Below are 21,986 nucleotides of genomic sequence, written 5' to 3' on the forward strand. Positions count from 1 at the left end.
TTCAAAAACCAAATGCATCTGGTCGATTAGTAAAGTGGTCCGTGGAGCTAAGCGAATTTGACCTATCCTACAGGCCCCGATAAGCAATCAAAGCCCAAGCTCTGGCAGAATTTATGGTAGATCGAGCTGAGCCAGGGGAAGAAATTCGGAAGGAGCAACCGATAGAGAATGAGAAACCAGAGGGGGTGTGGCTGGTAATGGTTGACGGATAATGTAGTGAGCAAGGGTCGGGAGCAGGAGTTGTAATACGAAGCCTAGAAGGAACCGAAATAACGTATGCAGTGAAGTTTGAATTTCAGCTCACAAACAACCAAGCTGAATATGAAGCATTTATCACCGGGCTCGGACTTGCACACGCTTTAAGAGCAGAGAGGGTAGAAATTCGAGCGGACTCCCAATTAGTATGTAATCAGCTCAATGATCAGTTCCAAGCAAGGGGAGAGAAGATGGGTCTTTATTTGAAGAAGGCAAAGTAGATGGTTGGGCTTTTCCAAGAGGTGGAGGTAAAGCAGATATCCCGAAATGAGAATTACCGAGCGGATATGTTGGCTAGGATGGCTGCAATTGCAGATCCGAAATTACCTAAGTCGGTTCCACTAGAGGTAAGGACCTCACCAAGTATAGGGGAAGAGGTAGAGGTGATGAGAGTAAGCACTGGAGAATCATGGATGGACCCGATTCGCGCATATGTCCGGGATGGAGTCTTACCAAAGGACAAAAGGCAAGCAAGGAAATTAAAATACCGAGCAGCGAGGTACACGCTACTAGATGGAGTGCTGTACCACCGAGGGTTCACTTTGCCCCTTTTGAGATGTTTGGATGATGAGGAGGCAGATTATGTACTGAGGGAGATTCATGAAGGAATATGCGGCAATCACTCGGGAGTAAGAACTTTAGCCTTTAAGGCACTTCAGCAAGGATACTTCTGGCCAACCATGCACCAGGATGCGAAAATGATGGCAAAGAACTGTAAAACCTGCCAAAGCTTCTCTGAGATTCCTGCACAACCCCCAGAAAAGCTGACCACTATGACATCCTCGTGGCATTTCGCTCAATGGGGAATCGACTTGATTGGTCCGTTACCTAAGGGCCGAGGAGCAGCGACACATGCAATTGTGGCAATAGACTACTTCACCAAGTGGGTAAAAGTGGGAGTCCTCAGCCAAATCACGGAGAGAAAGACAATGAATTTTATTTGGAAGAATATCATCTGCAGATACGAGATCCCCTATGCTATTATTACAGACAATGGGAGGCAATTTGATAACAGCAACTTCAGGGAATTTTGCCAAAATTTGCGGGTGGATCTGAAGTTCTGCACCCCCGCACACCCCCAAGCAAACGGACAAGTGGAAGCAGCCAATAAAGTAATAAAGAAGCTCCTGAAAACTAGATTGGGAGAGAAGAATGGAGCTTGGGTTGACGAACTACCAGGAGTATTATGGGCCTACCGGACAACTTACAAAACCGCCACAGGGGAAACCCCGTTCGCTTTAGCTTTTGGTCATGAGGCGGCAATCCCAGCAGAAATTGGAGTGGGGACACATCGAACGGAATATTTCACTGAGAAGCAAAATGACGAGCAGATCTGCTTAAGCCTGGACCTGCTTGAGGAGAAAAGGGAAGGGGCCTCGCAGAAAGTGGCCCAGTGTCAGCGAAGGATCATGCGTTATTACAACAAGAACGTACGCGTGAGGCAGTTCCAAGCAGGAGATTGTGTACTTAGGAAGGTGAACCAAAACACCAGGGATCCTAACCATGGCGCTCTTGGCCCGAAATGGGAAGGCCCGTACAGGGTGATACGAGCTACTGGACCAGGAGCTTATAAGTTAGCGTACCAAGATGGACGAGACGTGAAGAGGTCATGGAACGCCGAGCACTTAAAGAAGTATTTCCAGTAAGCGAAGTGCTCTACTAAATCCTCATTTTAATAAGTTATTTTTGTTAATTGTATGATGGCTTGATGCACATGCATATATTCTGTATTTTTGTAATACATTCAAATTTCAAATAAAAATGAATTCAGCATGAAATCCCCCTGCTAGCAAGACCAACGAAAATTTTACTAAGGCAAGTAAGTGTCTGCTTCTGCTCGGTCAACGAAAAACCAGCAGTTAATTCTATGAAAATTTTACTAAGGCAAGTAAGTGACTGCTTCTGCTCGGTCAACGAAAGACCAGCAGCTAATTCTACGAAAATTTTGCTAAGGCAAGAAAGTGCCTGCTTCTGCTCGGTCAACGAAAGACCAGCAGCTAATTCTACGAAAATTTTGCTAAGGCAAGAAAGTGCCTGTTTCTGCTCGGTCAACGAAAGACCAGCAGCTAATTCTACGAAAATTTTACTAAGGCAAGTAAGTGCCTGTTTCTGCTCGGTCAACGAAAGACCAGCAGCTAATTCTACGAAAATTTTACTAAGGCAAGTAAGTGCCTGCTTCTGCTCGGTCAACGAAAGACCAGCAGCTAATTCTATGAAAATTTTGCTAAGGCAAGTAAGTGCCTGCTTCTGCTCGGTCAACGAAAGACCGGCAGCTAATTCTATGAATATTTTACTAAGGCAAGTAAGTGCATGTTTCTGCTCGGTCAACGAAAGACCAGCAGCTAATTCTAAATTTCACTAAGGCAAGTAAGTGTCTGTTTCTGCTCGGTTAACGAAAGACTAGCAACTAATTCTAAATTTCACTAAGGCAAGTAAGTGCCTGCTTCTGCTCGTTCAACGAAATACCAGCAGCTAATTTTACAAAAGTTTTACTAAGGCAAGTAAATGCCTACTCCTGCTCGGTTCAGTAAGGTACCAGCAGGCAAAATCTGATAAGTTGTCCAATCATTTTGCAGAAACAATCTATGAGCAAAAACCAGACAAGAAAACCAATAAGAACATCTAAAAATTCATAAATGCTCAATTATTTACAAAACAAATGCAAATCTAGAGTTGATACAAAAATAGACTTAAAGATTAGGAGAGTCAGCGGCTCCAGCAGCTGAAGGATCAACAACCTCGGAAGGTAAAGGGTCAGCAATCTCAGGAGGTGGGAGATCAGCAATACCGGGAGGAGGAAGCACGGACCCTTGACCCACTTCGAAAGCACATCCCCCAGCTTCCCCCTCATGCACCATATCCAAAGGAGCCTCCACCTGATCCTGCTTACCCTGCTCCTTATCTCCCTAGCCAGCCTCAGCCATGTACCTCTCCACTCCAGCCTCTAGCTTCCTCATGTCCAGTTTGGGATATTCTTCCTTAAGCACGGACATAATGCACTTGTAGCTGAAAGCAACCCCAGAGTTGTACTCGGCATCCAGCCGATCATCCACGTCAGCGGATTTGCCTTTCGCCTCCGCCAGCTGCTCACTCAGGGATCTGATTTCTCCCTCAAGGGCGGTCCTCAAAGTATCTCTTTCACTTTGGGTAGCCTGAAGATCAGACTTCAGGTCACCCAACTCGCCCTCAAGTTTGGAGGAAGTGGACTCAGCAATTGCAACTTTCTCCTCTAGCTCCGTAACTTACTTATTCAGCTTGGCCAGCTTCTCATTCGTGCGATCAGCAGACTCAACTCTCTTCTTCAAGTCCTAATTGTCAGCTTGAAGCTTCCTCTCATGGCGCGTGATCCTGTTCTTATAACAAGAGACTATGGTAGCCAACTTGAAGGAAACCCGTTGGACGGAACTAGCCAACTCACTGAGATTCATACTCTCAATGTCCTGGACCATTTTCGGTTCCACTGACTTCCCATAGTCCCTTTGATACGGGGTCAAGTAGTCACCCTGATCACTAGCCGGAAGAGGAGAGGATCGGTCCCCAGAACGAGTGCTGACCTCAGAACTCTTGTCCGCAGTTTTCTCCCCGCCGCTCTTGCGAGGAGGATGAGGAGGCAGAGCAGGGACATGAGCCTTGGAAGGACCGACGTTGGTTTTCTTTGCAGGAGGAGGAGGAGGGTTGCTGGAGCTGCTTGGGGCCCGACCACGCTTTCTGGACAGAGCGCTAAGAATCTTGTTATCCATTCCGACTGCTATGTCCACTAGACCCGAACCGACCAGGTTTGTTGGTGACAGGAGATCTTGGCAGGTTGACGCGTTCACCAGAGCAGTTTCCACCTGAAGCAAAGGTCGGTCTTCAAGTTCCTTAATCAAACCCCACGATTTTGAAAGAACAAACAAGGTTAAAGAACCCAATAAATGACAAGTCGAGAAAAAGTATAGACAAAAAATGGACGACCTGGGGTGACAAAATGTGTTGGAAGGTAAATATTACCACCCAACGAATGAGCTGCTGGACACCAACTTCCCCAGCAAAGAAGAATTTGTTCTTCCAATTGTATGATGAGGGGAAGCCGGTGATTGGTTTCCTCTTCGCAGAGCTCGACATGAAATAGTACCAGCCTACTTCCCTCGGGCTACTCCTCAGCTGGTATAGATGCTTCACTTCAACAAGGGAGGGCTCCTCTGATCCGCACCTCTCCCATAACACAAACATAGCTGAGAAAACCCTCCACCCGTTGGGATGTAGCTGACCTGAGGCCAGGTGCATACCACCCAGGATCTTAGCAAAATAACGTTGAAGGGGCAGCCGAGCTCCTAATTTGAAGCTCTCCAGGTGCATCGTCACGTACCTCCGCGGAGGCCGACTAAGAACATCACCTTTCCCATGAACTACCAGGAGTACCTCCTCAGGAATGTTGTAAAGGTTCCTAAGCTTGAACAGATCAGTTTGGGTGGTGGCACAAGCTATGTAGTCAATAGGATACGAGTCCGGCTCTACCCTATGACCGAGGTTCCTTCTCTGAGGGGGTACGCTTGGCCCAGAACTGCTCCCCTCACCATCATCAACTCCTTCAAGGACCCCAACCCCATCAAAGCTGTTGTTCTCACTAGAGCCCGACGCATGTCCACCTCTATTCCCTACAAGCTCTACTTCGAGGGAGGGAGAAACAACCAAGGGGCGTGGGTACTCAAGGATATCCCTACCATGGGAGGGGCCTACGCTACTAGAGGGACGTAAAAATTCAATGGGTATTGACAAATTAAGGTCTGAGTCCCCTGTTTCCTCGTCACTCTCTTCGATAATCAACTTCCTTTTCTGATTCGACATATCGGAATCCCAAAAGAAAACAAAGCAGACTCGAGTATACGGATACAAAAGGGGTGACACAGAACCCAATCAACAACAACTAGAGAAGAAGTAAAAAACAATACCTGGATTGAACTAGCACTGATAGCACGGCCGTGACAAGAAAAAAACTAGCAAGTGGATACTCCGGACACGAGAAGTATGAGTAAAGTTCAAAGAGGGGGTTGGTTAACGACGGAGAGACGAACAGCAAAACGTGATGATTTAAGTCTAGGGATTTGAAACGAAAAGGGGGAAATGAAAGCATTTAAGTGATAGAGATGCCAGCTAATTCACCGAATATCGAGGACAGATAGCCCGTCGTTTCAAATTTCAAATACGAAGAGTCTGGAGATGCCACGTCACTAACCGTTACCAGAGACCAGGCTAGATGCAAGCCTATATATGCAATGGACATGCTCAGTTAGGCCCATGCTCAGGTCGGAATCTCCCCAGAAGAAACATGGTACCTCAGATCCGTCCCGGTAAAACAGAAGACCAGATGAGAAGCTCCCCGGGTTGGTAAGATTTGACTATCAGTTTCTATTCTCAACTCATTTCACTCGCAAGACCAGAAACTGGGGGACTGGTGTTAAGTAAATAAAAGCACCAGGTCGGCCATGCCACTATTTCCACACCGGCGTGGATCACCTTAGCCAGATGGTACGAGCAGAACACGGGGACAGACAAGAACCGACCAGAAGTATACACCGAGCCAATACTCATCCCCCAAAAAAAGCGGAACACGATCCCACAGAATCGTGGTAGTTGCGCTTTTCCCAGAACCGTTGAAGGAGACGCGAGATCCCACGTTTGCCCGCAATGTAGCAGTTAGAGTCCCATGAGGGGCTACCACCGCCCAAAAAAGGAGGGATAAAGGGTAAACGGAAATGTGGGACGAACGACGGCTATAAAGAGGAAGAAATCGATGAAGAATGAGATAGAAAAACTGAGAGAAGGGAAAACTCTGCCAAATTGTATCCAGATGCTTTTTCAATACCGAGAGTGAGCCAATTCTAAGCAATTATTTAGATCTTAATTGCACCGTTTTCCCGTAGACCTTGTGCTAACTTAGGCATCGGAGGGTTTACGCCGGCAAAACCACCGGCGTCTCTGATCCATTTTTGTGACCGCAGGCTTAGTGAGAAAAAGAGGAATAATTCCAACGTCAGTGGCTGGAGCAGTCGCCGAAGCAAGAAAGAATTAATATCTTCATTATCGATAACGTGAACGTTGGTGTAAAAATCTGGTCAGGCAAAGGCGAGCAGATTTCAGCATCAACAATAATGTTGATAGAATCTTCAAAGCTTTCCATGGATACATTGATTGCATTTTGAAGTTGATTGAACATATTTTTCTTTTCCGTTGAAGAAAAAAACTGCTTCTTGTACATTTAATAGCGCCATAAGCTTATCCAAGCATCTTAAGTTGTAGTTTGTGAATTATGGGATCTTAAATTAACATTGTACTGTGAAATTTAAGTACAAAAGCTGAACAAGGTTGAGACTGAGAGCTAGGAATTTTCCGAGGAAATCTTCGAAACAAAATTTGGCAAAAGCATTATGCTTAATCTAATTTTTCCGACGAGATTTTGACATACATTTTTAGATCATGAAAGTGATACAAACAATTCCATCATTCGCACTAAGTAGGATCTGTGATTTGATTAGCATCCGAACTGAACTTATAATTCTATTACTGATGTGGCAAATTTCTATTAGACACCAGAACAACTGTAGAAATACGTAGCCTGAGAGAAGTAAGTCCAAACTGAGCTCAAAAATTGACCCGCCGAAAACAACTAACTTAACTGTCCAGAGAGAGAAAGCATAACAGTTTCTTGAGAGAGGAATAGCTTATATAAACCCAGAATTAACTGAATCTTTCATCCATTTCATTTGTTTGCATTTAATCTCTTTTCTCTGCGAACAAACAAGAACACTGAATCTTTTTTTTTTTTTTTCTCCCCTTCTTTCAAAATGGATTTCCATAATGTTGCCCCAGATTTTGTGAAGTATTTCGATGTTGAAGAGAAGTCTATGCCTGCTGCGGGCTATGCATATATCAACGAGGCCAACTTCTTGAGGCCAAGAGCTATAAAAGTGATCCTCCAAGTAATTGCTTCTCAGTTCTTGGTCTTTACTTTCTGTTTGTTTCCCAAGAAGATTGAGAGATAAGAAATGAAAATGGTTTTTGTTCAGTTGATTTCTTAGTCTTCTGGGTTCTGATTGGTTGGTGGGAAAGTTATGAATAATTTAGATAAAAAAAATGGATGATTGTTTGGCTATTAAGAAAATGAAAGAAAAAAGAAAGCTGATGAAAGAACTTAATCGCTTCCTGTTTTATGTCTCTTAAAAGAATCATAAAATGGCTGCGAACAAATTGGTTACTCAGTCTATTCTTTTGATTAACAAGTTGAGATGAATTTTTTTGATTGGTTGCTGAGAAAGAAAACTAGGCAAAAATGTTGAGAAAATAAAATCGAGGGGAAAGAAATGAAAATGGTGTTTCTTGGAAAGTACTTCTTTGTTCAGTTGATTTATTAATCTTCTCGGTTTTGTTTGTTTGGTGCGAAAATTAAGAAACAAGTTAAGTTTGTTTGGCTATTAAGAAAATGAAATAAGAAGGAAGTTGATGAAAGAACTTAATTGTTTCCCCTGTTTTGTTGTATTATTTCCTCTATTTTACTGTTTTATTTTCCTTTAAAGAACCATGAACAGAGTGTGAACGAATTGATTACAAAGTCTGTTCTTTTGATGAATAAGTGGAAATGAATTTTTTGTTAGGTTGAAAGAGAACTAGAGAAGTGAGAAAAGAAAATGGGAGTTAATATTTTTTTTGTGCTTCTTAATGAATAGAACTTACCTGATGATGTATCATTTGTTGGATGCAGAACTCAAAATCCAATAAACGTAACGCATACATACCTTATCTTGCATTGAATTACTTCGATCGGTTCATTTCAAAACATACGCTCCCGGTATTTCCGAATCGAAACTCAGAAATTTATGAGTTATTAGTAAGATTTTGAGACTGTGATTTGTGCTGATTAAGTTGAGTTTCTTTGAACAGGAGGTGCTAGGAAATGTCGAAGATGATCTAGTTCTTGCTGCCAATTGTTGCCTAATCATTGCTTGGAAGCTGAGAGACCAATCTTTCTCATTCAGTGATTTCATGGTGAATTAGTACAAACTAATTGGTGCATAAAATTTTCAGGTTCAATTCAAATATTGAACTCTTTTCTCTGACTTGTCTGGTTTATTGATGTGTTAACAGGCAGGAAACAATCTGCCCCGGAACTATTCAAAACATGCACTGAATATGGAACTTCAGATTCTCAATGGACTTGAATGGAGGTCGCGTGCCGTAGTGGCTGTAAACTTTGTTCCATTCTTCCTAAATATAAGCTCCGCAAAAGGCATCAAGAGAAGACATGTCAATCGCATCATAATCGAAGCACAAGCTGGTTAGCAAGCTTACACAACACGAATTTCATCCTGAATTCTGTATCTTTCTGCTGAGTAAATTAAATATATGATCAACTGCCTCATTTTTATGACAGACCTCAGTTTTGCGTCATGCAAGCCTTCAGTGATTGCGGCGGCAGCTCTTGTTCACGTCTGCAAACTTCTGCTTCGAGATGAGAATGGTGAAAGGCCTGATGCCAAGAGATGCAGAGAGAGTCTTATAGATAGTACATATGTCGATGAAGTATAACTACTAGATTTTATTGATTGTAACATATGAACTTGCATTCTAAGTCAGAATGCTGTGCGGAGTAACAGAGTAGTTTGATGAGCTTTGCAATCTGTGATTGTTTCAGGATAGTCTAGATAGCTTCTGTACGATGCTGGATCATATGTGCTGCAGGAAAAAGATGTTTCAGGAAATAAATGAAGAGTTTTTGTCGGATGTGGGAGGCTTTCATGTGTTGTTGAATTTAGATGATGCTCAACAGTTGTGGAGTTTATACGACTTTAAAGAGTGGTGGTGGGTTATAGCAACACGAACGGCTAAGGATTCTGAACCATCTCAGTCTGCAGAGCGATCTCATGCTGGAGAATCTTCATTCTCGTTTCCTAGGCCACCTCAGCTTGCACAGAGATCTCATGCTGCAGAATCTTCAAGCTCGTCTCCTTGGTCACATCAGGTTGCACCGAGATCTCATGCTGGAGGAGCGTCAAGCTCGTCCCCATTCAGACCAGGCGAGCAGCCAACGGAGGAGATCGCAGAGACTCTGGAGGAACCAGAAGATGAAACCGTGCTGGGGGCGGACTCCGAAATCTCAGGCTCGTTCTCGCGCAGACCAGGCAAGCAGCCAATGGAGGAGGGCTCAGAAGCTGACATCGAAACCCCAAGCTCTTTCCCCGACAGACAGGGCATCCAGACAATGCAGGGTGAACCAGAAGCTGATCCCAGGACATCGATGGACTTTGAACTCAAGTGGGACCTCGATATTGATGAAACGAGACTGACCATCGATTCCTCTCTTTTCCGACCGCCAACTGCTCGCACTGAAAGGAGGAGATTCTTCTCGTTTCCTATTTCCAGCTGCTGGCACAGAAAGAGAAGCATCCGGAGTAAGAATAAGGAGCAGTAAACAAAGTTGATTACCTGATACAATTAACTCTATTTCGGATACTACAGTCGTTTCAAATTCTTCTTTCTGGTTACTGCTTTCGTGGCTCGTACAGTTTTGAATGATGGCTTTCGATTTGACATTGAAATTAACTTTTGATTTGACTTGAAATTGGTTGAATCTGCATTGCTTTCGATATTGATTCCACCTGAAACCTGACTAGCTTTTTACGAATATGTACAGCTTTCGGGGCTTCTGCGGCTCTGATCCGAAATTGATTGAATTTTGCATGCATCTCTTTCCTATGGAATACATATTTCAGATATTAATGACTTGACTACTGTCCAGTTAAACACTATATTATGTCGTTTTACTATTTTAGGATGAGAAGAACAGGGCAGCAAAATAGTCAGTGCCCAAATTGCGGCTTGTTCTCAAATTTGAGCAAGTTCTCTGGGATATCCTCTCTATATTATTTATACTTGAATTACAGAATAATGCTTGGTATAATTTGTTAAATCCAGACTCGGGTTTGTCTGTCAACCATGGCCATCGAGGTCAATAGCAGAGTCACATCATAACCAATAGAATCCTGCCCAAGTTTACTAGCCTAAGTAAAGCCTGTTTTTCACTTTTTCTATGAAACCCACCATTGGCTTCGTTTCCGTTCGTCGAATGCTTGAAACATGCACGAGGCCAGCTTTAGAACTTAATAGGAAAAATCAAATATAACATCAATTTTATCAATACTGGGCATGATCAGGAGAAATGAAGAGGAGAGAGGGGGAGTATAAATGTATAATGAAAGAAACAAACTAAAAGCAGCAAATCTATAGAGAGAACTCAGTCTGAACAGAGAAACCTCTTAATAGTACAAAAATGTGAACATTACCGTTCAGCTACAAGTAATTGTTGGCAACTTTTGATTCAAGAAAAAGGAAATAATATAATACTTAGTATGCGCAAGAAAGAAAGGGGGTCAGGTATAGGTACACTACTCGAGCACACCTGGCTGCACAAACAGTCAACAACAATTGTGCAGCACATCGAAAAAATTCATGCTTGAAGCACGGGCAAGCAACTCCATGTCAAGGCTTAGAGCACAAGATTGCTGGCTGCTGAATTCCAAGAACCATATTACCCCCATCTCTTTTTGCTGTTAAATATTTCCCGTCTTTCATCATTCTGCCTTGCAAAATTAGCTGTTAAGCCTTTCAAAGAAATACAAATACCCCATCTCTTTAGGTGGATCAACAGAAGCTCCAACCTTGTTATCGTTGAAAATAGCCCATCTACCATCCTTTAAGATATGAGCAACATAGTGGCCACATTGTGTAGAGGTTCCAATATGGCTCACTATTCCAAAAAGCCGGTATTCTGCATGACAGCTTTTAAGTTAAAACGACCAGTCATCATAAAGAGTAAGCAGAAATATGATTGAGTAACAATTGTTACAATTTCTTCAAACAAATGTAATATAAATAGGTTAAATGGGACCATAACTTAGAAAAAATCACTATCAATTAAAGTGTCAACGCACTTCAATTATTAACTTTCTACTTCAATTATCAATTAAAAGTGTTAACGCACTTCAATCAAGGACAAATCAGTTAATCCATCAATGATGGTTAAAATCATCATAATGAAATAACAGGCAACCCAATGACAACTGACTTCAGAGCACTCTAGTCTCTGAAGTAAACAAAATAAATAAATGTGATTAAACAATCACGAAAGGCATACATTTTCATTCAAATAATTAACCTAAATATACTAAATATGCTTAATGTAGTAAAAGTAACAGACACACTTTCCAGTAAGGCAAGCATCTAACACAAAGTAAAGCTACAGCTAAAATTGTTAGTACATAGTCCAAAATTTCACAGTGATTGTTTGCGAAACTTGCATGCAATACAGAAAGCATATAAAGGTTAGGAATGAAATAAGCCAGAATATGTTTAAGAAACTTACTCCCTCCTCCATCTGGAAGACCAGCGTCAGCTGGAGTTTGTGCTGTGCTTGAAGTAGCAGCATCCATATCCGAGGAAGTAGAAGCATCAGGATTGTTAAATATCCAATCTGTTGCTTTTTCAATGTCACCACCCTGTAAAAAGTTAAGACGGATAAGAAACAGACTTTCCACAACCACTGAAAACTATTTCATCAAATAGACTTCCCATTCATGAAAGGAAATGAGAAGCTAAAAATATTTTACCGATGCCTTCAATGCATTCCTAGCAACTTCTTCTGAGAAACCAAATGAGAGCAAAGTCTCAACTTTTGATTGGTCAATTGCTGCACATTGTGTCTCTTGGGAAAGAGGCATATCTATATCTGAAACAAGAAGCTTGTATCAATATCAATTATCATAGCAAAATCTAAGCAACTCTCAGGGCCAGGTTATGCTAGAAACAGGACGCTTTACCAAGGCAATGAAAAGGCTTGAATCAAAATACCTGGATCATCCATATGAGAAAGTAACCAATTCATTGCCTCCTCTACTCCAGCATTTGAGGTATTCACAGCCGCTTTCTCACAATGAAGATGGTTAAACCCCATGGACACAAGCTGGGAAACAATATCCTTGTTGGCAACAGGCTTATTTGACTGCACCTCATCCTCAGGCCCTGGGCAATATACATGATGATACATTATCAATGATTTTATTTATTTATTTTCATTCTTTTCTTGTTCATTTTAATCAACAAAATAGGAATCTGTAAGGAAACCTCAGACATAAATATTATTTAAGTTCACATAGGGAATAAAAACACTTCCTAAACAGTAAAAACTAAGACAGGAAGGGGACACAAAAACACTAGAGGACACAAAAACACTACCTCAAAAAGAGAAGAAAGACAAATCTGCCGGCTGATAGAAAAAGAGAGACACAAATTGCTGCCCCAAGTTCTAAGAGAGGTGGTAAGCTAAAAATTCAGACCATTGAATTTTGACCACAAAATCTAGAAGAGATACCATTTTACTGACCTACCGATTCACTCGCACAAGCCCTGAAGATGAATGTAAAAGTATTGTCTAAAGTTGGAGATCATGGAAGCAAGAAAGGCAAAGTAGCAAATCACCAAAAAGCCAACGACATCACAGGATTTGAGAATTCTCATACGCCAAAGAATTTCTCAATCATCTTAAATTCTAATTAAGCCAGCTATATTGTAATCTCAACTGACATGAATTGGGTGGCATTACAGGCAATGGATCACACTGACAGCGTCTCAAATCAGGTCATAACATAGCAGTTCAGAAGAAAAAGAACTCATTAATTGCCAAAACTCAAGTTACAAAGTGAAGACAGAGACACAGAACAAATGAAAATCTAGAAACTATGACATACCTCCCTCTGGTAACAGCTCCTCCCCAGGCTGAAGGCCCTTGCTGCGCATGTGACTTATATCAATGATATCTGGAACATCTATATAAACATCTGAAAGACATAGTGATGAACAAGAGGAATAATCAAATACAGTACCAATTAATAAGTATCTTCAATGTCAATTAAAATAATGAAGCACAAGAAAGGTACCAAGCTTCTTGGGAACCCAGCCTGCCTCCATCACAAATTTCCGCATGTGCAACACCAAATAATCAGGGAATGAAGTCAAACCAGCAGACCTGCACACAAAATGCTTTTTAATCAGCCTACAAACCTCCAAACTTATCTTTTACCATACTCCACACATTGCACAAACACAAATTAAACAAAATCAACTCATCTCTACAAGATCGATAAGAGAGGATTTAGTCCCTTGACTTCCTACTCCAATAAAATTTGGCATCTACAATCATGCCTGTCTGGGCCCATGACAAATTTGACTCCAATCTAATATCTACTACAAATATCACCATGACTGAAATAATGTCACAGAAAACTTTGACAGGTTGCAAATCTTACTTGGTGGCTGTTGTCTTAGCTTTCAAGGCAGTGCTGTAAAAGTCAGGAAGCTCCTCTGGAGCTGAAAAAGTTGATAGGCATGCTTCTAGAGGTACCCTCGGGCGAACAATCTCCTCATTAGTTCTGCCAGAACAAGTCATGCTTAACAAGAATTCTAACAGGACAAAAAAGAAGAAGAAGAAGCATAAGAATAGGACCATTAAACTTACACATCCTTCCCTTCTGAAATCCTTTCCATTTTCAATTTCTGGAATGCTGCCAGTTCTTCTGAATTCTCAAATGATAGAATCATTAGATTTTATTTGAGAGAATAATGTATCAAAAAAAGATGGCCATACAAAGTACCTTTATTGGTAGCTTCATCCAGAGGAATACCCAAAGAAAGAATGTAATCAAGCCTTCTATTATATGCAACCTTGCCGGACGGACATGAGATACGTTCTTCAATGCCAAACTTGAAACTCTTTGTGGGATCCACTTCGGGTTTTCCAGAATGAACACGTTCAACTTGGTCAACAAAATGGAGAAAGAATTCCAAAGCGTCCTACATGCAAAAAGATGTCAAGCATCCATGTGAGACACTTGAACATAAGGGTAATGCCGCCCATGAGAGATGTCAGAAAACCAAAAGCCATAGCTCAAGTTCTACCACCTAGCTGATACTCATGACTACTGTATGATCACAGCATTGGCATATAATACCCTCCCTCTACAATAATGACTACATCCATACTAGGGGCTAAGAAAATGTTCAACAACATATTTCATTGAATTATCATTATCATTTTTCTACTATATGTCATAGTTAGCATATTTCTGCTACAGTACAAATTAACCAAATTCTGTTTTACATATTCAAACTTTATATTACTTCTGCAAAAAAGTGAAGACTAAGAAGAACCACGAACACAAGTTGCAGATATTCAACCCACCACTGTGGTAAACGGAACAAAAAATGTGTGATTATCATACCTGCTGTCTCATGGAAGAGAATTCGGGATGGCTGGCAGCAATTACTGCTTTAAACATACGAGGAGGTATTCCTTCCTGTTTCTGAATATTCAGGTGGACCAAAAGCAATGAAAAGAAAAACAAAAATGTCAAAATAACGACCATAAAAAAAAAAGTACATAAATAAACTAACAGGATGTGTGCACGAAAAAATGCAATTAAAAAATCAAAACAGATGTAAGAAAAGTAGATGACAAAAAAGCTTTTCCAAGAAGTAATTGAAATCCTTGGAATGCATAGTAAATAGCCACGCAATAGATGATGGCATAACATGAAGCAGATGGCAGACAGAAGCATGCATTTGAGAATATGTAACAAAGAAGAAGCAACTACAAATTAGCTTAATTGCATAAATGAGAGCCCCTTCAACATCTAGTGTTAAAGTCAAGGACTGACTTAAAACATCAAGGTCCGGAAACAATTTATCAAGCATTCAGTAACAGTGGGTGCAACTTAAGAATCTCGAAGAACAGAATTCAGCATTTGAAAGAAAAAAAGGTTCAGCAGAAATCTTACTGTGTCCGTTGTGGTAGCAGCATTGGCAGCAGCATCTTTCTGGAGAAGAAATTAAACAAAAGGTAAAACAGCAGGGCAGAAGAGAAAAAAATAATGACAAAAATAAATTGACATGACAACAGCTGCTGTACCTCCTGTGCTGGAACAGAGTATTTTCCAGACAGCAAACCATGTGCCAGCTTTGTCCTGCCACACCAGAAGAAAGCATTGATATATTTAGTCGCTTGTAATCAGGTAGTTCACCACAGGAATATGAAACAAGAGATACTCTAGTTCCAAATGTTCAAAAACAAAAATAAATGGTTCACATGGAATTTTGGGTCACCAATTAATCTTCCTCACCAGGAACCAAGAAGTGAAATATCATTGCAAGTAGAAAAATTAATTCCACCAAAATCATCAGAATAACAGATTAGAAATAGAAACAAAAATGAGTTGCAAATTACATACAACTGCATATTTAGGTCCACAGTCGGATCAGCAGGTGCTGCCTCAAAAGCAGCTTTTAATGGCTCCTGCGTGTAGTAACTGAGGACATAATCACAAAAGAAACAGCACTAAATTAGCACAACTAAGCAATTTTCAAACTGAGATTTAGTTGATAATAGTCATCCATGAGACTTCAATACATGCAAATTAGCGCAATGTGAACTCACCGTGTGCAGAAGGCATGTGTTGAGAACATAACTTGCATAGTTGCTGCCAAGTAGCAGCTGCAAGGGGGGAAAAATTATTAGAAAGAAAGTTTTATTTAGTACAGTTCCCAAACAGCACCCAGTAAGGACCAGCATTACCTGTTTCCAAGATTTACAAGTCCTGTATATCCGGGTCCAAAAAGTGGTTCTACATCCTGTCCACTTTCTTGAATGCGATTCCAGTCAAAGTTGGTATTTTGGTCAAGTTCTCTTTCAGCGGTTGTCATTTCCGTCTGCCAATAAGAAAGAGAGATCAATTTCAAAACATATCTGAGCATCTATGTACTAATATAATCTAAGGGTCAAAAATTCAAATGTCTTAAAAGAAACATAGATTGACATTAAAACAGACACAAAAAATATTATTGTAAGAAAATAATAGTTGAATACTTGATTAACTCTGGAGCAAATATGGTCTAGAATCTAGTGGAATTATATTAGCGAATAAATCCACCAGAGTAAAAATAAATGGCCAAACCAACACTAACTCAATATCAACGAATTACTATGGATAGCCAAGAATTTAGCATGCCAACATATCAATACAGACATTTGAAAGAAATAAAAACTAAAAAAATTCAAATTTAACTGGTATAAACATGTATTTTAATTTTTCAAAACAAATTGAAAATATTCTTTTCGTTATAAACAAAATATCAGAACTCTTTAGTACCTTCATGAGGCTGACAACGACAGACCTAAAGCCAGATACAGCATAAATACATCAATGAACAAGTAGCTTATGTAGCAAACATCGAATTCCAATAATTATACCATGTTTAAACAAATAATAGACTTCAAATGTAGTCTGACAATAACAACTAACCTTCTGTAATGATGAAAAGTCAATGCCAAAAAAAGCCAGATGCTGAGCTAAAAGTGGATCCACAACACTATCATCCTCTGGATAGGAGAAAACATCTGAGCTGCCACGATAAGATACCCATGATAAGTTTTTACCACATCTCAGAACATATCCTCAAAAAACCTCAAACCAAAACTAATTGCAGAAGGAGCACTAAACTATTAGCAAGTCATTAGCTTCGGATTTTACAAATTGCCAAAGCAATTTCCAGCATCAAATGGCAGTTACCAATTCAAAAATATGCATTGGAAATGAACCTGGTGCATATAGATATATATAAAAATTTCGATCTCTGACCACAAGATTGATCAGGAAGAACTTATTGTTGTGTTTAACTAACAGTCAGAGAGAAAAAAATGAGCTATTGCAGATACCATTTCAACTACATAGCATTTAATTTTTACTTTCAACACAATAAATTCTAAGTAGATGAAAAATTATCTGCAATAGCTCATTTCTTGCCTCTGATTGCTACTTAAACACCACAAAAAGTTCTTCCTAACAAATCTTGCGATTGGTACTTTCAACACAATAAATGCTATGTAGATGAAAAATTATCTGCAACAGCCCATCTCTTGGTACTGATTACTAATTAAACACCACAATAAATTCTTCCTAACCAATCTGGTGGTCAGATATCAAAATTCTGGTATCTACAACCTAACATGAGAATTAACACTTTAAATGCCCACTAGGCAAATTGGAAGATGAACCAGATCTTTTGAGATAAAGCATGGCTCTTTCAACTAAGTAGTATTAAACAATTTCCCCTTGCAGCCAGTTAAAAAGCAAACCTTAATACAAACATCCTTTTATTCTACAATTTGTTCAGCCTTCATATCAGGACAAAGCGTACAGTATACAGCATTTACTAACTGTTTAAATGGAGCAATATAACCAGACAATTCATAGTCCCACAGGAGTTATAACTGATATTCTTCATGCTGATTCGAAGGTTCAACAAAATTTCTAAAACTGAAGCAATAAGAGTGCGTTTGGGATTGAGGTGCTGTAGCTTTTAAGCTACAGCTGCTGTGGAAAAAAAGTTGTGACTACAAAACAAAAATTAATAATATGTAGTAAATACAAATTTTAATTAATAATTTTAACAAAATTATTAAAGATATAATAGATTTTCTATTATACAAGTGGAAAATCATATTAATATAACTTCCAAGCTACAGCAGTTAGTGTTTACCAAACACTTTAGTACCGTAGCTTAAAAGCTACAGCTGCCCAACCTCAATCCCAAATGCACCCTAAATAGCTTTGACTAATGTATTGAGCATGTCATCGCAGAGAATGCATGGAGGCAAGAAAAAGCACAAAACTGCAGATAGAAGAATGTTTCACTATGCAATGAAGTATTACCTGCTCCTTCCAGGTCAGAAGTAATTGTCCCAAGCTTTACAGCAAGAGGGTAGCCTGTCTCCTTGTAGTGTTCAACAGCATGGTTATTGCCACCAGTTCCATCCCAATTTCTCCTTCCACACAGTATCATTCCATCAGTAAGATTCAGCCAGAGGTTATCCCTTTTGTCACACTTAGCACATTTCCAACCAGACGGCGGGATGATAACACCATTGTCTATCTGCTGCAAATTCATTGCATATGCACTGGTTTGCTTCTTATCAGCTGTCCAGGCAGCAACTTGCTCTTTTCGCTCGGCACCCTCAGCCATTAAAATCGCATCAACTGCCAATCTTACCTGCATTTTTTAACAAGAAATATATTCTAAGATCTCTACTTCAGATGCAAGAAAGGATTCAACATCAAACGTAAAATAATGCACATAAAAAATAAAAAACCCAAAAAAGATCAATTACCTTCTCTGGCAACTCCACAGAAGGGTATGAAAGAGTAACATATTCAGGCAATATGACTATACTGTGAGTCTCATCATATTCGGCTTCATTGTTGTCAAATCCCCCCTCAACACCTGCAAGAAACCACGGATATTATGCATAAATCACATACAAGAACAACAAAATAAATAATGGAAAAACTAAATCAATGAGATAAACATTAGATTTCTTTTACAATAATAGATGTTTGTTTGACATAGCAAAGCAGAAAGGACCAAACTGTAATTTTTGCATATTTAGAGTCTCTGAAACCCTCAAGAGTTCAAGCCTCCAATATGAGGTTTAATTACAGTCTGAAACTTAATTTTAATGGGAACAATATTGTACAGGACTTTTCTTTTCACCAATGAAAGGTTCTTCAGGAAATAAAGCTACAATATTTGACCTGCTCATCAGGCAAGTTATCCTATGACATGTTTTATCATTTAGTTGACATTTGGTTAATAGAGAATCAGATATTTCAGATTTCTAATTAAAAATCCCTTAAGTTCTTGAAGTTATCGCACACACCTCTGTTCAAGAAAAGCATCTCTGTGTCAAAAACATAAAGAAAGTAAGCATTAACTACGAAGTAGATAATAACCAAGTGTACTCAGAATGGCACCAGCTTCCCTTGTTTATAAGGTACTTTATCACAAGGAATTCAGATATTCTTGTAGAAGAACATGAACTTCTAATTTCACTTCTATATAGTATTCCTAAAATTCAAAATGAAACAAATTCAGGGAACTTGGACATCCACCGACCAAAAATACTCCTATACTACCTAGTACAAATAGTTAGTCTCTACCTCTAATCTTTGAAGTAGTCATAATTGTCCTTTTACGTGCACTTTTGCACATTCAGAAAAATATATAACAATGCAAGTTGGTTTGAATTTTTACAAAAAATTGTATTTGTAACCCTTAGCTCACCATAGACCTTTAAGCTTCTGTCCAAACTTAAGTGTTTCTACCAGAAATTGATATTTTTCCATTAAGAACTTCCGACTACATTCATAGCATCAAAAAACCAACCAAAAAGTGGTATAGAGACATACAAACAAGAAAGAGAGAGACAGACATGAATCTATTCACAACCAAGAAAAGATATAATTTCAAACACTTAATAGCCTTGTCAAAATGAAGGAATAAGCCACCTATAGCCAAGAGAGTTGGTTTCTTCGAAGGCCTATCTTCAGGAGCCACCAGCTTTCTCGTTTGCTTAATATGTAAATAAACAGGGTTCCCAGTCTTCTCAAAGTTCCAACCAACATGGTCCTTCCCATAAGCAAGAAATGAATTCAGGTCGACAAACAACCCACCTTCAGATCTCTGAAATCCATAACGAGAACCATAACCATCATAAAGCACAAACGAAAGAGCACAATCATTTGCCGATCAATTCCAAGTAAAACGAGGTAACCTCTGATTATAATAACAACACCAACAACTTTTTTCAAGAGCAATAATAATATAAATCTAATGCTCTTCTCAAGACAAGCAAAGCTTGCATCACTCCACCTCCGAATAGCAATGCAAAAGAAAATTCTCTTAAATTTTAGCAAGTTCATTACTTTCCGCACTTTTCCTCATCAGTCAAACAAACCAAAAGCCAGAACAGAACAATAATACTAACCACTAACTTCTTTCAACAGTATGTTTTTCCCCTTTCTAATTTTTTTTCTCGACAAACAAATAGAAAATCAAAAGAGGGAGAGAGAAAGGAATACCGGAGTGTCGAAGGAGACGCAGCATTCTTGTTTGAAGATACGATTAGTCGGTTCGGGGATCCGAACCCGAGAGAGATTAGATCGGAGCAAGTCCATAGGGTTCATTGTTGTTCTCTTCTTTCAATAGTTAGCTGCTGCTGCTGCTACAAAATCTACAACAATTTATAAATTTTGTTTGGGCAAAAGAATTGAAATTTCGAAAGAGAGTGAAAAGAGAGAATATTTTTGGTTGCCTTGCTCTTGGGGTTGTAAGTTTTTAAAGTAAACTGCAAAGCCGATGATAAGTTAAGCGCCGAAAGATGAAAGAAAAATAGTCGAGTAGTGAAAAAAGAATAGTTCGTACGGATATATAATTTGTAAAAGCAAAGTTTTCCAAATGTGGTGTGGGCTTTTGAAACGAATCATAAATGATCATACAGTCATAAATTTTTGTATAAATTTATTTTATATAATTTTATATAATATTAATTTATTAATTAAATAAAAATATAAATTAATAAAAATAAATTATATGAGTCTAGTGATATTTAATTCAATCAATCTTATCATGTCACATTAATTTATACAAAATAAATTTGTACAAAAATTTATGACTGTATCATTACTCTTTTGAATAATGGTATGGTTATTATAATTCTAATTTTAAATTTTAATTTTAATTTTAATTAAACAGCACTTGTATATTAATTACCTCGTTATTTATTATTTTAGATTTTTTCCATTTTAAAGAATAATAACAAAAATAATAATAATAATAATAATAATATGGGCACGAGGTTGAACAAAATATTCACTTGTATCCACAGACTGTAGTGTGTGAGAATGGGCTCAATTTATGGATCTGGGTTAATTTGACTGGCCCATCCATTGAGCAACAATGCCTGCAGAGGGAGTTTCTATTGAGCCCCCTAAATTTGCTACTCCATACCGTGCACCAAATAGGGTTTGCTAAGAAATATTTGGTAGGCCCAAATAGTTCTTTCCAGATGGCGTTAGAGTTCAGCCCAAGAGAGCTCAGCAAACCCATGATTTCGAATTATTGGACTTACCGAGCACACAACTGCTAATCTGTAGTCCTTGCTACGAAAGTGTTGGAGTATCAGCGCCCGCCCCCCCCCCCCCCCCCCCCAAAATTTCTCTCAAAATTAGAGGTGGCAAAAATATTCGTTCGGTCCGGATAAATAATTTCTCTCAAAATTAGAGGTGGTAAAAATATTCGTTTGGTCCGGACCTGGACCGTACCCGAGTATTGTAGACTGAGTATTATTCGGCTCGGATATGAAGTCGGGTCGGTCTTGGGCATCACTTGATAAACCTGGAACCTAAATTTTATTAAAAAAATATTAAATATATATATATTATTTTAAATATTTATATTTATTTGACTCATTTATTATACATATATAAAGTTTTAAACACTTAAAGTTTATATTTTCATGTCAAATTTTATTGAAATAAATTTAAAACTTATAAAATTACCAAAAAATAAAAAATATATACACATATAATATTAAAAAATATAAAATTCGGGTACCCGGATTACAACCCGGCCCAGACCCGGACCAATTGCATCCGGGCAGGGTCCGGTCATTGCAATACTCGGACCCGACCCGGGGTTTTGCCATCCCTACTCAAAACCCCCATTGTCAATTTATTTAGTACCAAAAATACTCTTTTGTTCTAGAAAAACTCCCTTTTATTTATAAATATTTTAATTTCTAATAACTTTCTCAC

At 39.2% G+C, this 21,986-nt stretch overlaps 3 protein-coding genes across 3 annotated transcripts; 1 reads left to right on the top strand and 2 right to left on the bottom strand.

Annotated features, from left to right (window-relative positions):
- Window positions 1-3,161: 3,161 nt before the first annotated feature.
- Window positions 3,162-5,082, bottom strand: LOC112095706. Its single transcript, XM_024177815.1, has 3 exons — window positions 4,246-5,082; window positions 3,674-4,115; window positions 3,162-3,484 (listed from the first exon to the last, which is right to left on the bottom strand). The coding sequence occupies exons 1-3, from the start codon at window positions 5,080-5,082 to the stop codon at window positions 3,162-3,164; spliced, it is 1,602 nt and encodes a 533-aa protein (XP_024033583.1).
- A 1,898-nt stretch (window positions 5,083-6,980) lies between these two features.
- LOC112095848 lies at window positions 6,981-9,801 on the top strand. The gene is made up of 6 exons (XM_024178367.1): window positions 6,981-7,214; window positions 7,994-8,080; window positions 8,173-8,277; window positions 8,377-8,566; window positions 8,663-8,811; window positions 8,924-9,801. Exons 1-6 carry the CDS (start codon window positions 7,080-7,082, stop codon window positions 9,698-9,700), a joined length of 1,443 nt encoding a protein of 480 aa, XP_024034135.1. The 5' UTR covers window positions 6,981-7,079; the 3' UTR covers window positions 9,701-9,801.
- A 680-nt stretch (window positions 9,802-10,481) lies between these two features.
- Window positions 10,482-20,591, bottom strand: LOC18054328 (ubiquitin carboxyl-terminal hydrolase 14). The gene is made up of 20 exons (XM_006451954.2): window positions 20,253-20,591; window positions 19,680-19,854; window positions 18,503-18,615; window positions 18,048-18,384; window positions 16,638-16,732; window positions 15,911-16,044; window positions 15,773-15,829; window positions 15,567-15,644; window positions 15,248-15,302; window positions 15,117-15,155; window positions 14,562-14,642; window positions 13,935-14,133; window positions 13,799-13,856; window positions 13,590-13,712; window positions 13,221-13,309; window positions 13,032-13,121; window positions 12,136-12,306; window positions 11,895-12,013; window positions 11,651-11,783; window positions 10,482-11,056 (listed from the first exon to the last, which is right to left on the bottom strand). The coding sequence occupies exons 1-20, from the start codon at window positions 20,355-20,357 to the stop codon at window positions 10,878-10,880; spliced, it is 2,430 nt and encodes an 809-aa protein (XP_006452017.1). The 5' UTR covers window positions 20,358-20,591; the 3' UTR covers window positions 10,482-10,877.
- Window positions 20,592-21,986: the final 1,395 nt, after the last annotated feature.

This window comes from Citrus clementina, unplaced genomic scaffold, assembly GCF_000493195.1.
Source record: "Citrus clementina cultivar Clemenules unplaced genomic scaffold, Citrus_clementina_v1.0 scaffold_1, whole genome shotgun sequence".
Lineage (NCBI taxonomy): Eukaryota > Viridiplantae > Streptophyta > Magnoliopsida > Sapindales > Rutaceae > Citrus > Citrus x clementina.

Excerpts from the sequence above, each read along its gene's own strand:
- LOC18054328 (XM_006451954.2), bottom strand. The coding sequence starts at position 20,357 with ATGAACCCTATGGACTTGCTCCGATCTAATCTCTCTCGGGTTCGGATC. Across the intron at positions 19,855-20,252 it reads GCGTCTCCTTCGACACTCCG|AGATCTGAAGGTGGGTTGTT; the intron begins GTATTCCTTTCT and ends TATGGATTTCAG. Across the intron at positions 11,057-11,650 it reads TCTTCCAGATGGAGGAGGGA|AATACCGGCTTTTTGGAATA; the intron begins GTAAGTTTCTTA and ends GCTGTCATGCAG.
- LOC112095706 (XM_024177815.1), bottom strand. The coding sequence starts at position 5,082 with ATGTCGAATCAGAAAAGGAAGTTGATTATCGAAGAGAGTGACGAGGAA. Across the intron at positions 4,116-4,245 it reads AGCAGCTCATTCGTTGGGTG|GAACTTGAAGACCGACCTTT; the intron begins GTAATATTTACC and ends GGTTTGATTAAG. Across the intron at positions 3,485-3,673 it reads CATTGAGAGTATGAATCTCA|AGGAGAAAGTTGCAATTGCT; the intron begins GTGAGTTGGCTA and ends TTACGGAGCTAG.
- LOC112095848 (XM_024178367.1), top strand. The coding sequence starts at position 7,080 with ATGGATTTCCATAATGTTGCCCCAGATTTTGTGAAGTATTTCGATGTT. Across the intron at positions 8,278-8,376 it reads TCTCATTCAGTGATTTCATG|GCAGGAAACAATCTGCCCCG; the intron begins GTGAATTAGTAC and ends ATGTGTTAACAG. Across the intron at positions 8,812-8,923 it reads ATAGTACATATGTCGATGAA|GATAGTCTAGATAGCTTCTG; the intron begins GTATAACTACTA and ends TGATTGTTTCAG.